Source organism: Cicer arietinum, chromosome 3 (genome assembly GCF_000331145.2).
Source record: "Cicer arietinum cultivar CDC Frontier isolate Library 1 chromosome 3, Cicar.CDCFrontier_v2.0, whole genome shotgun sequence".
NCBI classification, from domain to species: Eukaryota; Viridiplantae; Streptophyta; class Magnoliopsida; order Fabales; family Fabaceae; genus Cicer; species Cicer arietinum.
Window position 1 is genome coordinate 64,687,829 of NC_021162.2, and position 16,140 is coordinate 64,703,968.

Sequence of the window (16,140 nt, forward strand, 5' to 3'; positions counted from 1 at the left end):
TTTGTTTATGTTTAAATGTAGGAGTGTATAAAATATATTGTTTAATTAGATTATATTGATAAATTAAATTATACTACACTAAAAAAAATTAAATTATTTAAATGATTCATGATTAAATTATATATTTAAAATAATTCAGTTAACCAAATTTAATTTAAAAATCAGTTTAATAATTTTAATTTATTTTTAATTTCAATTAAATTTTTTCAATTACAAAATTTTTAATTTTTTTTTAGAAAAATAAAAAAATATTTTAAATGATCTTTTTCTTTAAAAAATTTTGAGAAAATATTTTCTTCGTAAAATATTTGTGACTTTTTTTTTATAAAAATAATCAATAGATTTATTTTTCAAAGAAAGAAGTAAAACTTTTTTGCCAAAAAAATTGATATTTTTCTCCAAAAGAATTTCAATTTTTTTCTTGAAAAACTAGTAGGAATCTATTTTAACTAAAAAAAATTTAAAATATTAAACAGATTTATATTTATAAAACAATTTCAAATAAATTTGAAACTGATATTCGTATCTTTTAGGTACCCGTGTCTGTACTCTAATTGTTACTTGTATTTAAATTAAAATAAACTGATAAATTATAAAATGTTATATTATTTAAATATAATTAAGAAAATATTTAAGATTTTTTCATATTTTAAAATAAAATTGGGAAAAGGAAAAAAAATTTATCAATCAAAATGATGTTAACGAGTATTTTCAAATTATTTTTGAAAAAATTTGAACTCGGTACTTTGAAGTTATAAGATTAACCTCTTACCATTAAATTTATATTTCAAATACTTCAATTATTAAAAATATAGTAATCTTTTAAATATATTTTGATTTAGTGATACTAATATAATCAAAACAAACTTAATTGATAAACTAAATACAAATTTATGAGAATAAAAAATAAAATAAAATTTAGTAAACAATTTAGGATGAAATTAATTATTAACTTTATATCGATTTTTAATATTGGAATATTTTTATCCAACTCCAGAAAAGTCAATGGACATTTGATCAACTTATGTTGTGATTTTATTTGTACATTTGACAGTATTTTTTTTTATATTTAAATCTATAATCTATAAATATTATTAATTATGATAAAATTTATTTTTTTTCTTCTTATTTTTGTTTTATATTTACTTTATGTAAATATTTCACAAATATTTTTTTTATATAATTACATAAATGAAAATTAATATACAATAACATATTGTGTGGATGCTGGGTGAGATAGGCACTAAAGCATCCATATTAAATTTTGTGTGTGTATAATTACTCGTATCCATAGTACATTTTTTATGTTAGCCGCTGAGAGTATATTCTACATGTATTCAATAGATATGAGTTTGATTGCTATCCATATATTCTTATGAAAGTTAGGTTTTTCCCAAACATCATTTTTCCTAACTTGAAACAAACACTAGATCCAAGTTATGTTATCGTCAAAATAGAGAAAGCAAACAAATTTGGAAAGTTATTACAACCCAAATTCATTATTCGTGCATACATTCCCAATTTCCTACTTACTTAATGACAATCACTTACACTTGAGAAAATTCAGGAACAAACTAATGTCAAATTCTCAAGTCCAATAAAACACATATAATCAAATAAATATTTTCTGAACACAAAAACTACACCCGGCACCCTATATACATATGATAAACAATTTTTTAAATGTATGAAGCACTTGAAACATTTCTTCCTAATTATAGTCTCATAGCAGCTTGAATAAGAGAGGTGTCCATTGATGCACTACATTAAAAAGACATAATGTTGAACCAAAAAATAAAAATAAAAAATCGGTATAAATTAATTTTACAAAGTGAAATTTATGCGGCAATACTAGATTCTCAGTGTAAAACTAATTTAAACTAAATAAATATTAGATTTTGCATTTAACCAATATAAAATATTAATTTGGTTAGAATTGCTAGCCTAAATGAGAAATTGACAAGATAATTAATAGAGAAATAAAGCACACAATATAAACAAAATGGTGGCAAGAAAACACCAAGTATATATAAATTAGGAAGGAGTTTCAATGCATGACCTCATGTGTGTGGCATAGAATAATATAATGTTGGATCACTTCAATAATATAATTGGGTAGATGAACTAAGTTGGTAGGAATTTAGAAGAAATTTAAAATAATATTTTTACAAAATCGCAATTTTATATGAGGCTTAAACAAATTAAAGATGGATATATATTTAAATGCTCAATTTTATGTCAATTAACCACATATTTGACTAGCTATGTGAATTTCCGTATAGATAGAGGGTACGAAGTTCATTTAGTATAATTCCATAAATTCTCCACCATTCTCAAAATGAAAGAGAACTAATTCAAAACACATACAAAAATAGGTTGAAGTGATTTGGGTAACATTTGACTAGTTGATTAATATCTATGAAAAGAAACATACTCAAATATAATCATAATTATATGCATCTTGGTGGATGAGACTTTTTTTTTTCCTAAACAAAAATATTATTAAAGAAATTAGAATGAATATTCCAACCTATTACAAAGAGTCAGATCTGGACTCAATATCATAGCAGAAAATAACTATTCGCCTTCATATGAAGACTTAATTTAACATTTTAAAAAAAAAAAAACAATATCAGCGATAACAATGAAGTAGTCAATTAAAAACAACAAAAACACTTGTATCTTCTCATTTTACAAATTGGTTTGTTAATTTTTTAATTTGTTATATCAAATTAATTTATCTGATCTCAATCGTTCTATTTGATTTCCAAATTTTTATAAAAAATGTTTGATGAAATATAGTTCTTTATAGGTGCTTTTTAAAAAAGCCTTCAAGGTAAGAAACTTTTCAAACTATATTTTTTAACTTACCATTTTCCATATGTAATTAAAAAATTTATATAAACGTACATTTTTATTCACTTATGAACATGTGAAAAGTAAAATTTTAAAATAATAGTTTCAACTTTAAAATTTTATCATATTATTATTATTTTATTATATTTGTTTTATAAATGGTTTAATCATAATTGGTAGGAATACTATATAGCAAGAACATAAATGAATTCGTTGATAAAATAATAACAACATCGAATTTTAGAAAATTAACGGCCATTTGCATCTTGGAATAACACAATGTTTGGCAAGTTTAAACATGTCTCAAGTGAACAAAAACTAAAAAACTAAACAAAAGTAAATGGAATAAAGAAGAAGACGATTTAGTTCCATAAAACTTATTGAAATAACTGTACTTTAAAATTTCAAACGACAAAGTTTAAATTCCACTCAAAGCAGTTGTAAAATAACTATCGTATAACTATAATTATTAATAATAATTAAGTCATATGAATCTCGAAAGTAGACCTCTCAAAGACTTATAGGTTGTCTCTAGAGTCAACATCACCAATCTTAGTTATTCGAATTTTGATAGAGAGTCGTCCACGAGGTTTAAAATAATCATATGGAACGAAAAGGGAATTTGAAGATGGAATATAGGCACAATTCTGAATGTTGATGATTTGAGCTTTAAGTCGTATATTGTCGCAATCAGGCTCCGGAGAACAAGCCAATATTTCAAAACTATACTCTGGCTTAGGCTCGGGTCCAATGTGATAAACATTGAGCTTTTTCATAATGTAGAAAGTCTTGTTGGTGATGACAAATAGTGCTCCATTAGTTTTCCCTTGAAGAACAATGTTTTTGTCATGAAAATGTATGGAGGCAAAGAAAACTTCATCATAAGTAAATGGTGGTACAATCAGCTCATGATTTGTCTTAAAGTGCTCTCCTAACACCTTTGAATTGCCAATAAAGTTGCAACCTTTTTGAGGACATATACATGGAGAAAAAACACATGAATTCTCATGTGCATTTTTTTCACTATGCTTTACTAGCTCCTTACAACCATATTGTACATAGTCGCATGCTATTTTCACACGTATTTGTAACTTGTCCATGTCATCACAATGAATGGTGGACACATTGCAAATCAGACACGTATTGTCTTTGCTATTGCAAGAGCCACAAAGAATGTGTCCACTAACGCACTGAATTCAAGACATAATGTAGCATATGTGTTATTAGGTTTTTCATAACAAAAATTAAAATAACTAAAAAATCAAAACTTGAACTAGAACTTCATAAAAAAACAAGATAAATTAAGGAATCACTTAATTATTATTGAAACATGATAAATGCTGTAGACCCACTAATTTTTCTATCGTGAGTTTTTTTTTTCCGAATAAATACTATGGCTCATTTAAATTAATTTAATGGTTGATGAATTTATCCACTTCAATATTAAAGAAAATATTTAACTACAAACTTCACATATATTGTATAGTGATCTAGCAAAAAGATTACATTGATTTGCATAAAATAAAACATGCGATCGTTAAGATTAATCTATCATAACTTTTTGACAAATTTATAATCTATAGATAAATTCGATTTGAAATTGACAGTAAAAACTAATGATTTGTAAATCATAAAGAAGAGAGAAAAACCTGAAAGACTGGAAAACATAAATGTTGACCACAAAAGTTGCAATCCAAAACATCTATGTTAGAGATTTGGTCATGTATGTAGTCACTAGTGTCACTTTTATCCTCACATACATTGTTCTCTCCTACTTCTTCTTCAAGGTCTCTTTGTTGAGGAATGATTTCATCAAATCTTCGAAATCGCTTATGATTACGATTTTTATCATTGGAATTTTCTCCATTATCGTAGTGATCAATCAAACGTCTTGTCATTTCTAGGAGAGAAAAGAGATAGACAAACTATTTTATTTTCTTAAACAATCTATCTCTATCTCTCATTTTACAACAATAAAAAGAGTTATATAATGTGTAATTAGTATTATAATAATAAAAGTAATATTTTTTTTTGTTTTTTATGCAATTATTAAATTTATTTGATACATGAATCAAACACCTATGTCAAAATAAATCAATTTTAAATTCATAACATAATTGTTTAATCTTTTTTTTAGATATATAAGGTAACCGTTAGAACTAATTTTATTAATATTATAAATATCAAACATCAAAAAAATTATTAGTAAACAACTTGATATTTTTTGTAAAAAAAAGAACATGATATTCAATGCATTATTTTACCTCAAAAAGTGAAATAGTTTTTTGTTTGTTTGACTGGGCAAACAATTGAAATAAATATGTTTACAATTTACTAACTTAAAAAAAATCACTAATTGATTATTGCGTGCCTTATAAAATGTTTGGTCAAGACTTTTTCTATATAAAAAAATTATTTAAAGAAAGCACACTATGTATGGTCAAACTATGTTTAGACCCAAATAGAAATGAGTATCCACTCTCCTTAAATTAATTTGACTAAAACTTTATCCTTCATTTTGTTGTTTGAAATATTTAATTATTTATTTATAGATAGAGTGATAAATATCATTAAAATTTATATTATGATATTCAATTTAATAATACGAGTTTAATTTCTCTTAAATTTAAATTCAAAATATGATATTCAGTCTCCATTTATTAGTGGAATTCAGCTTTATAGGCCTTTATTTTATTATAAATGTTTTATTATAATTTTTTCTCTTATTTATTTGTGATTTCATGAGCCATGATTGTGTAGTTATTGCTTGGTAAGAGTTACAATCATAATCAAATGATTAAATAAATTAAATTGTTGTTATTAATTAACATTATAAAATTTATTTACAATGTTAGTGTATAATCATTAATTACATTACGTAATTTTATTTGAGAATTTATTTTTTAAAATAATTTTTCCATTGAAAATAGAAAATTTATATTAAAAATTATGTATTTCATTTTTTTAAATTAACTTTTTTTTGAACTAACTTATAGTTATATTTATGTATTATATTTTAACTCATTTTAACTAACTACTGCACATTGTTTAAAAAAAATATATTTTAATATTAAAATCAATACAATTAATTATTTTCTTAATAATCATCCACAACTCAAATAAAATATTTATACTAAAACAGAGGAAATATATAAGTATTGGACATATATTTTCACCACTTTAGATTCAATCTTCGTGTCCATTAACTCCTTTTTAACTCATTGCAATGTATGCTTGCTTTTCATAAAACGCAATTTTTTTCTTCATGAAAATTTAGATGAGTTATATCTCAAAAGTTCATTAGCATGGAGATAGGTTTCGCGTTGATGATGGAAGTTAAAGTCACGTCTTTGTAATCCTACAAAGATAATTTAACTACCGAATTAAATAACGTTAAAGAAATTTTATCCAGAAAATTCTAAATTGGATCTTAAATATTAATATAATATAACTAATCACTAAAAGTTTTGCTTATAAAATTTATAAAGTAACCTCTTTGTATATTTTAGATATAACAAATAATATACATTATTCGAAATTAAATCTAAAACAGGAAAAGGTAAAATTATTTTCTAAAATTATTGTTACAAATAATGTAACAACAATGCTATTTTAAGTCTACATAAATTTTATTAAAAAAATGATAAAATTAATTGTCTCTTCATATTATAATGTCAAATTTGAAGTAATACATCATACATATTTTTTTTTATTATATTTAATTTTATTTTTATAGATAAGATAGTAGATACCATCAAAAAATCATTTATATGTTAAGATTTTAGATTCCATATGACATGAAATCCAATTAAATAATTAAGGATTTCATCATATAATTAATTAGGAATTACATTTTATAAATCTTTTTGATGTAGTTAATTGTTGAAATAATATACACTAAAAGGTAAAGTAAATTCAAATTGACTATTTAATAGTTTAAGATAGAAAATATTTTTAATATATTTTATAATAGAATACTTTTTAGACTTATCTACATATTTATTATTTATTTAAGGGTTAGCAGTACGACAGTGCAAAAAATCCAGTTATGAGGCTCAAATCCAAAATCGGATTCAAATGCATTTTAAATATCCGGTTAAAATCATATGGTTATAATCTGGTTTATTTATAAACCGGTTGGATAATTTTATATTTGGATTTGGTTTTTATTCACTACCAATATTTTGTTAATTTTGAGATTTTATTTCTTAAAAAAAAAATTTTAACTATTTTTTCGAAAAAATATCGAAATTTTTTTTTCTCAAAAACATTTTAAAACGAATTTTTTTTAAAAAATTTATTAAAAAAATTGATTTTTTTTAATAACCGATTTTTAAACTATGAATAAATGATTTTTTAAAAAATAATCAAATTTTAACCGAGTTTTTAAAATTAATTACTTAATTATTAATCGATTATATAATCATAATCAATTTTATAATTAATTTTATAACCGATTTTAAACCAAATAATAAATTTAATTATAAATCTATATCTATATATCGATTTTAAAATGGATATAGTTTAAAAAATCAACTGAGTCCCAGTTAACAGTGTTTTGGTCCGTAATATAAGGCGAATCATGAAGGACCTTTTGGCAAAGAGTAGGATGGGTTCTGGCCAATTCGGATATTCAGTCACATTCCAGAAAATACTTCACTTTTAACAACTTGCTCACCAAAGCATTGTTATATTAAAATGATTAATTTGTTATGGAGAGGGTGAACTTGTAAGCAAATGTTTAAATTTAGACCTCATTCTTAATACTTTTTTCACGTTCTAATTCAGACCAATGAACTATACTTTTAATGACATAGAAAATTAGTTAAAATTTACTTATGATCAAGTTTAACAACAAAAATTTAATCAATTTCAAATAGTTTTTTACTAACATCCGATGAGAATTTATCATATTATCACATAAGATCATTTTGATTTGTTACCCGAATATGTAGTTTTATATCAGTATTTATCAAATTGTTATAGTGTAAAAAGTGTCTACTAAATTGATGTAATTCGTTGATAATGTATACTTTAACTTTTTCATATAAAGTCGTCATACATAACATTTTTATTTTAAATATTTTTGTTTTAAATGAAGAAGTGGTACGTGAGAACTTGAAAGGAAGTCGTACCTCTACCTCCCACACAACTTTCTTTTGTTTCTTCTATATACTGGATTTGTTTAAACACTCATAACAACTTCAATTAATGTTTTTCTTCATAAATAACATCAATGGTGTGAAAATGTTCCACAATGAGGTTTTCTTCTGTTGCTATTTGATTGAACTATGTGAGGTTGCTATGTTTGTTGACATCCATGCTTCCCGTATCATCTTCATGAATATTGTGGTCATCTTCTTTGCTGAACTAACTGATATTATCTTTTATTTCAATATCCTCTAAAAGCTTTTTGTTACGACATATGATATATAATAAAATAGTTAACAAATATTGTAGTAATATTTTATAATTTATGCAAATATAGAAAAAAATACTTGCCGTGAAATTTGACATAAAAAAAATTAATTGAAGAATCAAATTTAATTTGTTAAAATTTCAAATTAATATGTTGATACAATCAATATGTTGATACAATCAATATTACATCAATATTACATAAAGAGTAGAAGGAAATTATGACAACAATATCATCTTTATCATAGGAGTGGACGATATTCTTTAATAAAACTATCTAATTTATCGTATTCTATATTGTTAAATACTTATATAAAAAAGATTAAATACCTTTTAAGAAAATAACAAATATTGAAGGTCAAATTACCTAATAGTTAGATTCGCACTTAAGTAAAAAATTTCAAATTAAAAGTTAAATCTTTATATATATATATGAATATCTATAGGACTATCTACTATATTATATCTACGAAACAATTAGAATATTGAATCTTGCATAACTTTTAAAAAAGTTTATATTTGAGTATGAAACTAGGTAGCATTGTAACATAGAAATAGATTAAGTGCGATTAATAAAACTATTTAATTTATCATATTCAATATTGTTAAATACTTATATAAAAAAGATTAAATACCTTTTAAGAAAATAACAAATATTGAAGGTCAAATTACCTAATAGTTAGATTCGCACTTAAGTAAAAAATTTCAAATTAAAAGTTAAATCTTTATATATATATATGAATATCTATAGGACTATCTACTATATTATATCTACGAAACAATTAGAATATTGAATCTTGCATAACTTTTAAAAAAGTTTATATTTGAGTATGAAACTAGGTAGCATTGTAACATAGAAATAGATTAAGTGCGATAATAATGTGACATAGTAACAGCTTAGAAACGTGTGATCTGAATGAATGATTAAAATAATGAGTTTATATGTTACAATAATGGTGAAGATTAACAATCTCAGCCTCACAAAAATGGTGTCAATAGCCAATTAACATTCATGTGGATGTCATGTGCTGTACCGTAGCTTAGTCTACTGTAATCTCTACACTCCTTTTATTTAACTCATGACAATGCAATCGCATCTTCTCGTGGGCCCCATCTCCATCTCTTCCCATGGAGGCGCTGCAGAATCTAACTACCTCTCCGCCGCGCCGCCCACCCTTCCTCGTCGTCGGAGACATCCCCTCATCACAGCAGCCTCCTCTTCGCCTTCGGCAATCAACGGCGGCGGTGACCACTACACTGTACTCGGCGTCGCCCGTTCCGCCGATGTTGCTGAGATCAAACGTGCTTATCGCCTCCTCGCTCGCAAGGTATTCAAATCCGCTTCATGATTTTTCATTTTCGATGGCGTAATTGTAATTTTAGTTTTCTGGCTTTGAACGAAGCTGTTATAATTTTCCTTGGAACTGTTTTCTTACTCGATTGGATTTTTTTGCTTCGTTTTCAATCTACTTTGTAATATGCAGTGCACTTCAACATGTTATTTTACCGGTGATAATTACTAATTCGTTGTGAAAAGTTAAGAAGTTTAGGAAAGGTTAATTCTATGTGTCTTTTGATTATTTGCTATGCATTACCACCTTTAATTGTTGAAATTTTTCTCTGGTCTTGAGAACTTTGTGAATTGAACTTATTACCTACCGTGTTAGATAACTGAGTCCGTTACGCATGTAGTCAAAGACTTGATTTCAGATTGGTGCATATAGTCGGCATATGTTGAGAGATACTTCAAGGAATTCACCGCCGGTTGGGGGATACTTGAGTTCACCTAAAGGAAGTTATTTTGTTGTGGTTGGAAAAATACTTTTGTTTATGTTGGAGAGAAGTGGCATTTCATTTCATCCTAAGATGACCATTTTTTTCCCTCCTTTTGCCTAAAATAACTGGATGGGAGCTAGATTTTCTTGTGCTTTTGACTTCTGATTTTAAGTTCAAACTCATTACATTTAAGGATTTGCATGGTTTGATTTGAAATAAAAACCGAACCAAACTGTTACAGAACCAAACTTTATAACCTGTTTTCCAACTGCACAGGTTTAGTTACTTGAATTTTTATGAGAAAACCGGTTTTCGTTAAAATTTGGTTGGAGTGTATTTTCATCTATTGACAACACCGAATGCAGCATAGTAGTAGTATCTATACTAGTTGCAGGATCTGTTTAGAGTCTATCAATGCAAACCACAAACAAAATGGTTCTGTCATTAATGGTTTTCAGTGTTACCCACTGGCCAATCGAACAACTTCACTGACCAAACAATGAAACTGGTGAGCCTGAGCTACATTCTGTGTGACTTTTCATTGATGCTATTAATGGGCTTCTTGTTGATGGATTATTCTTCTTTCTATGTCAAGAAACTCCTTGTTGCTGTTAATGGCTGCTTCTACCCTTTGCCATTGAGAGAACTAGCTACTCATTGCTTAATGACTAAGCTTAGGCAGAAATACAGAAGAATCGTTGATTTTTAGATTTAGATTGCTGTTTGTTTTTCCTATTCGTTTGCAGATCAGTTTGGTACTTTAGTTGAAGCCTTAAACTGATTCACTGTTGAATTGAATTTAACCACACCTATCTGTAAGAGGGAAAAACTGATACCGGTTCATGTAATTTGGCTTCTTTTCAGTTTAATTCAGTTGTTTGTAATTGAACTTGGTTATTTGAATTTGTTTGCTCACCCCAAATTATACTTAGTATCATTTGTGCTAACATCATATCCAACCTTCTTGCATTATACACATTTTGAATTTTCATGATTAGTTTTTGAATTTTCCGTGTTCTCCTAGAATATATCTTTCAAAAGAAAGCATCTTTGATTTTGGTTGACTGCTTTAAATAGTATGTCTCTGATTTATCCCTGAACAAAAAGTTCATGACTATTATTTTGCTGTGAGTGCAGTATCATCCTGATGTTAGCAAGGATTCACATGCTGCCGATTTGTTCAAGAGTATCCGTCATGCTTATGAAGTGAGCAACCATTATTGAACTTTTCTTGCTTTACAGAAATAATTGTCTCGTAAGAAGGATTAAATTTCATCTTTCTAGGGTAAGAGACAAGTTTTAGATTCTCTTATGGTGGTGACCTGTTATTTTGCAGTTTTGCCAGTTCATTGACATAGAAAATTAGTTTTCCTATCATTGACATTTAATAAGTGCTTTGCAAATATAATTACTAATAATGTTCTGTCATCTGCATCAATTTTCAAAAATACCTACTTATTTCTCCTACCACTTTATTGCTATCATGAACTACTATTGAATCATCTTATGAAGTCGCCAGAATTTCTTCCACATTAAAAGTTTTGTTTTTACAATGTCCTTTAGAGCATATGTACTTTTGCAAATACATTCATGATATGTATTTTGATATCCTTAAACAGGTACTATCCAATGAGACGACGAGAGTTCAGTATGATCAGGAACTTCAATTCATTCACAAGCCTTACCGAGAAAAATGGAGTTACAGCCCGGAATTTCAAGATGAGGTAAGAAGCTATAGATGGGCCTACATGAGGCACAAAATGCGTAATGAAAGATACTGGGAGCATTACAATGTCAATGAGGATTACTACAACAGTGAAATAGATGAGAAGGAGGATGAAGGGAATTTAGATGAAGAAAGGGGTTCATTTATTGAAGTACTTAGATCAGCATTCTTGTCCTTATTATTATTCCAGACACTAGGATCCCATCTCTCCCTTACATTTAGCAGTCTGACGGCATTGTTTGATATGAAATTAGATGCTGGCTATAAAGTTGGTTATATAATAGCATGGATTTTGGGTGGGAGGGGCGGCATAATGTTAACATTGTGCTTGTCATTTGCAAGTTGGGTTTGTGGGAAAACAAGTAGTAGTGTGGTTGCACTATTTATGGTAGCCATGTGGGTTGGCTCTTCCCTTTCAAGGTATGCACCACTTCCCCAGGGTGCTCTGTTAACACTTATCTACATGTCCATTAAGCTGCAATCTGACCAAATATAAAGACCATGCCTCTGCTAGCATTTCTTTCTTCTGAATTTGTTTGATGTTGATGTTCTTTTTTATTGTGAATGTGTTTGTACATTATAATACATTCCAGTAAATGTAAATAAATGTAAGCCATTTGCTGATGATGAATAATAAAGTGAGAAATGGTTAATGAGGTGGAATATGCAAATTTCAATCATGTCCTAGACTATGCATCTTGTAGATATGTTGTGTGCAGTAGTTGCATTAAAGGGGCTGGATCTTGAAAATGAGGCATAAAATACTGAATTGTTTTGCAAAATCATTACAATTCTACAAGACGTTACTTCATGAAATTCTAAAATTTACAAATTTCTGTCACATCCATTGGAGACGAAAATAAACAAAAGAATTACACGTTTCTTCAAACTATGAACTCTTAAGAGCTCTGTAGTTGGACATGATCATTTGTGGACCTCAAATTTTTCCAAAGATACCTCCCGCTGGCCATGTCAACCAATACCCAAAATCCATTCCTAATCATCTGAAACCAAAGTAACATTTCTAGTCAACACAAAAAACAGAAGTAAACAAGAGAGAGTGGAAAATACAAAATATGATGTTGAATTGTATGAAGAAAATGTGGAACTGACAACTGAGTGTACCTTTATGAAACTGAAATGATCCTTGTTGGAGGAGGATTTATTGTTGTGGTCGTTAGCTGTGAAGTCGATCTCTGGAGTGGTGGAGGTCACGGTGGTCCAAGCAAAATAAGCGGCCAAGACGGCAGAGAAGAAGATCAAGATGAACCTAAGAGGACACATTTCTTCCAAGACAACAAATTGTATTGTATATGTACAATGTATGTATGAATTATGAGATACTAGAATGTTGAGGTTGAGTTGCTTTTATAAGTCTATTAAGGAATAGGTAAAAACAAGGAGAAACGCGTTGCTGTATACTTGCTATGTCCTGCTCGTTTTGACTTTTCTTTGGGATTATAATGTTGTTAAGAAGCATGATGTTGATAATTGTACAAATGTACATTGTCAAAGACGACTCTTTCTCTTTGTTAAATGTTGGGATTGTTTTCATTGTTCTTGAGGAAAGTAAAATAAGTTAAAATTATTAATGTAAATATTTTTCTTGAGAAATAAATATATTAATATTATTATTATAAAATTAAATTTTATATTTAAACATAGTGATGAACGTCAAATTTTAACATATATAAAAGTTTTATTTTAAAAGAATTGAAATACGACGATATCTAATAGATCACGATAGATATCCAATTAGAACTTAAGTTAATTCACATATTAACTTATTAACATATTTACAAAAAAATACACCACTACACATTTACAAAAAATTAGGCAAAAATACGATTTTAGTTCTTTAAGTTTACTCCAGTTTCTCCTTATATCATTTAAATTTTTTTTTTCTTCTGATTTGATCATTTAAATTATATTCAGTTTGTACCATTAAACTTTAAATTAAATTGAATCACACAAGTAATCATTTACGTTTGAATTTTCTTCTTGAATTACTATTACGAAATATTAAGATCTAATCAAAACATCGCAATAAGTTAATTGGCCAAACTATTTTTCAAGTGGAAGGAGTTAATGACATTGATTATGTGGATAGACTTTTATTACTATGATTTTAAGATTGTGCATGTATCTAAATGGTTGTAGAGAAAATCAAAAAATGATTTGATGAATGTTTTTGAAAGATTAGTATGAGAAACATATTATTGCAATATTTGATAAAAAAATTTAATGATTAGAAGTTTTCAATTGCACCAATCATTGTTGAAAATGAGATAAAGGACTAATAGTGCAAATATAGTGTAACTTAAAGGATCTAATTGAAAAAAAATAAACTCAATGAACCTAAGCAAAAACTAGATTAAACTTAAAGAACTATAAATATATTTTTGTCAAAAAATTATGAAATAGACTTTTCAATAGTCTTTTAGGATTGGATATTTTGAAAAATGTCAAACTAAACTTTAAAATTTGGTCTATATTAAATAATAGGTACTTAAATCTAACATTTTTAAAGCAGTTTAAACTCACACCTTATGAGTTCGTTTGATGCATATGATTGAATGTAAAACATGATAAGGATAAAATATTATATTGATAGGATAAACATTATCATATATTATATTTAATATGCATATGATAACAAACAATCTAATATTATTTTATCAAGTTATCTGTTTAGAAGATAAAATTAAGATTGTGAAACACTTATGTACTATTTTTTTTTCAAATAAACTTACACTACTTTTAAAAATTATAAATTAACAAAAAAATATTCAAAAAAAAATTAAGTAAGTATTGAATGAATTTTATTTTCTAAAAAATATTCATTGACATTATTAAATAAATAACTTAATTTTTTCTTTTAAAAAATCATGGATAATTAAATAATTTTATTTTATTTGTTGGATAAACTCGATAAATACATAATATATATATATATATTATATTATATGTAAATGAAAAAATTACCTTATCAAAAATTATATTTGTTTTAAAAATTTAAATTAATATTCAAACATTTTTAATTTTAAATAATAATTTATTAGATTATATAAAATGACAAAACTACTCTAGTCACAATTCATACATATTTTTTAAAATTAAATACTAATGTCTTAATTTTAAATTTAATAACAAAATCTATTATTTAATTTATTAGACTTAAATTTTGTATATTTTAAAAAAACAATTGACTAAATTAATATTATTTTTATATTATGTTATATTATATAGACATGCTAAGATAAAATTCAATTTTTTTTTTTATCTTGTTAGTTCATTAAAAATTGAATTCAATCATAATATAATTAATATATGATATCATATATCTTATATTTTCAATAAAACGGACCTAAAGAGTCTATTCCAATGTAGACTATTTCCACCTTCAACTTGTATCCATGCCTTTGATTCCAATTACATCCCTAGCTACCCCTACTCACATGACGATAAGCAAGGCAACAATATCTCCACTCTATTCTTTTGGTTACTTTGTTTTGATTCTTTGAGTTGGTGGATTCGTACGTTGATGTTGGTAAGTGTGCTACACGGCATCATGCACTTCAATAAGTATAAGCCCATAGATAGGTCATGTTAACGGAGAATATTTGATTGGTCAAAAAAATTAGATACAAGATTTGGAGAAGCATAAAAAATTTGTTTCTATTTAGGAAAACAAAAATTTAATGTATTTAAACTACATTTATATTAATTTTTGTTAATTTATTTTTATTTATAAATAAAAATGAATGAAGTATTATTTAATCATTTATAAATATACGTAGTTATTTTTTTTCTTTCTACTTTTTTATTATTTATGTGAATGTGTTTAAATGTTAATTAAGATCATACAAGAATTTTTTCATATTAAATTGCTCCATGAACATTAAGTATGATTAAAAAAATAGGTAGGATTATAAAAGTAGGATTACTTTTCTTTTGTACAAAAAGAGGATATTTTTTATTTATTTTTTCTTTCTCCTCGATTATTGATTTTAATTATATTTTTTCTGAAGAATTTCTTTTTTAATTATATAGGAGTACACTATTAAGTTATTTTGAAAAGCATTATTTTTTCAATCATGCGACGAGGCCTTTTTCTTTTACTATACCTTGAAAATTGACATAAGCTACTTATTTTGTTTCTAAAGTTAAAAAGCAGTTAAATAAATAAAAATAATAATCTGATGAGACCTAAACCTTAGCTAAAAAATAGAGAAAAAGAGAATAAAAAAACAAAAGTAAAAAGAATCATATTAAATATTATTTTTAAAACTAATTCTAAAACGAATATTATAAACATCAGTATATTTTATAATTTTTTATTTATTGTGAAACAATTTTATTTA

The 16,140-nt window shown here is 26.1% G+C and overlaps 2 protein-coding genes across 2 annotated transcripts; one reads left to right on the plus strand and one right to left on the minus strand.

Moving 5' to 3' along the window:
* Nucleotides 1-3,374: 3,374 nt before the first annotated feature.
* On the minus strand, nucleotides 3,375-4,754 carry LOC101508837 (E3 ubiquitin-protein ligase SINA-like 4). The gene is made up of 2 exons (XM_004493282.3): nucleotides 4,617-4,754; nucleotides 3,375-4,046 (listed from the first exon to the last, which is right to left on the minus strand). The coding sequence occupies exons 1-2, from the start codon at nucleotides 4,752-4,754 to the stop codon at nucleotides 3,375-3,377; spliced, it is 810 nt and encodes a 269-aa protein (XP_004493339.1).
* Nucleotides 4,755-9,170: 4,416 nt separating this feature from the next.
* LOC101505747 (uncharacterized) lies at nucleotides 9,171-12,439 on the plus strand. The gene is made up of 3 exons (XM_004493098.4): nucleotides 9,171-9,602; nucleotides 11,188-11,256; nucleotides 11,670-12,439. Exons 1-3 carry the CDS (start codon nucleotides 9,354-9,356, stop codon nucleotides 12,270-12,272), a joined length of 921 nt encoding a protein of 306 aa, XP_004493155.1. The 5' UTR covers nucleotides 9,171-9,353; the 3' UTR covers nucleotides 12,273-12,439.
* The last annotated feature ends 3,701 nt before the right edge of the window (nucleotides 12,440-16,140 follow it).

Bases quoted from the DNA above. Each gene is read 5' to 3' on its own strand.
- LOC101508837 (XM_004493282.3), bottom strand. From the start codon at position 4,754: ATGACAAGACGTTTGATTGATCACTACGATAATGGAGAAAATTCCAAT. The intron at 4,047-4,616 runs GTATGTGAGGAT...TCTTGAATTCAG, and splicing joins AAGAAGTAGGAGAGAACAAT to TGCGTTAGTGGACACATTCT.
- LOC101505747 (XM_004493098.4), top strand. From the start codon at position 9,354: ATGACAATGCAATCGCATCTTCTCGTGGGCCCCATCTCCATCTCTTCC. The intron at 9,603-11,187 runs GTATTCAAATCC...CTGTGAGTGCAG, and splicing joins ATCGCCTCCTCGCTCGCAAG to TATCATCCTGATGTTAGCAA. The intron at 11,257-11,669 runs GTGAGCAACCAT...ATCCTTAAACAG, and splicing joins GTATCCGTCATGCTTATGAA to GTACTATCCAATGAGACGAC.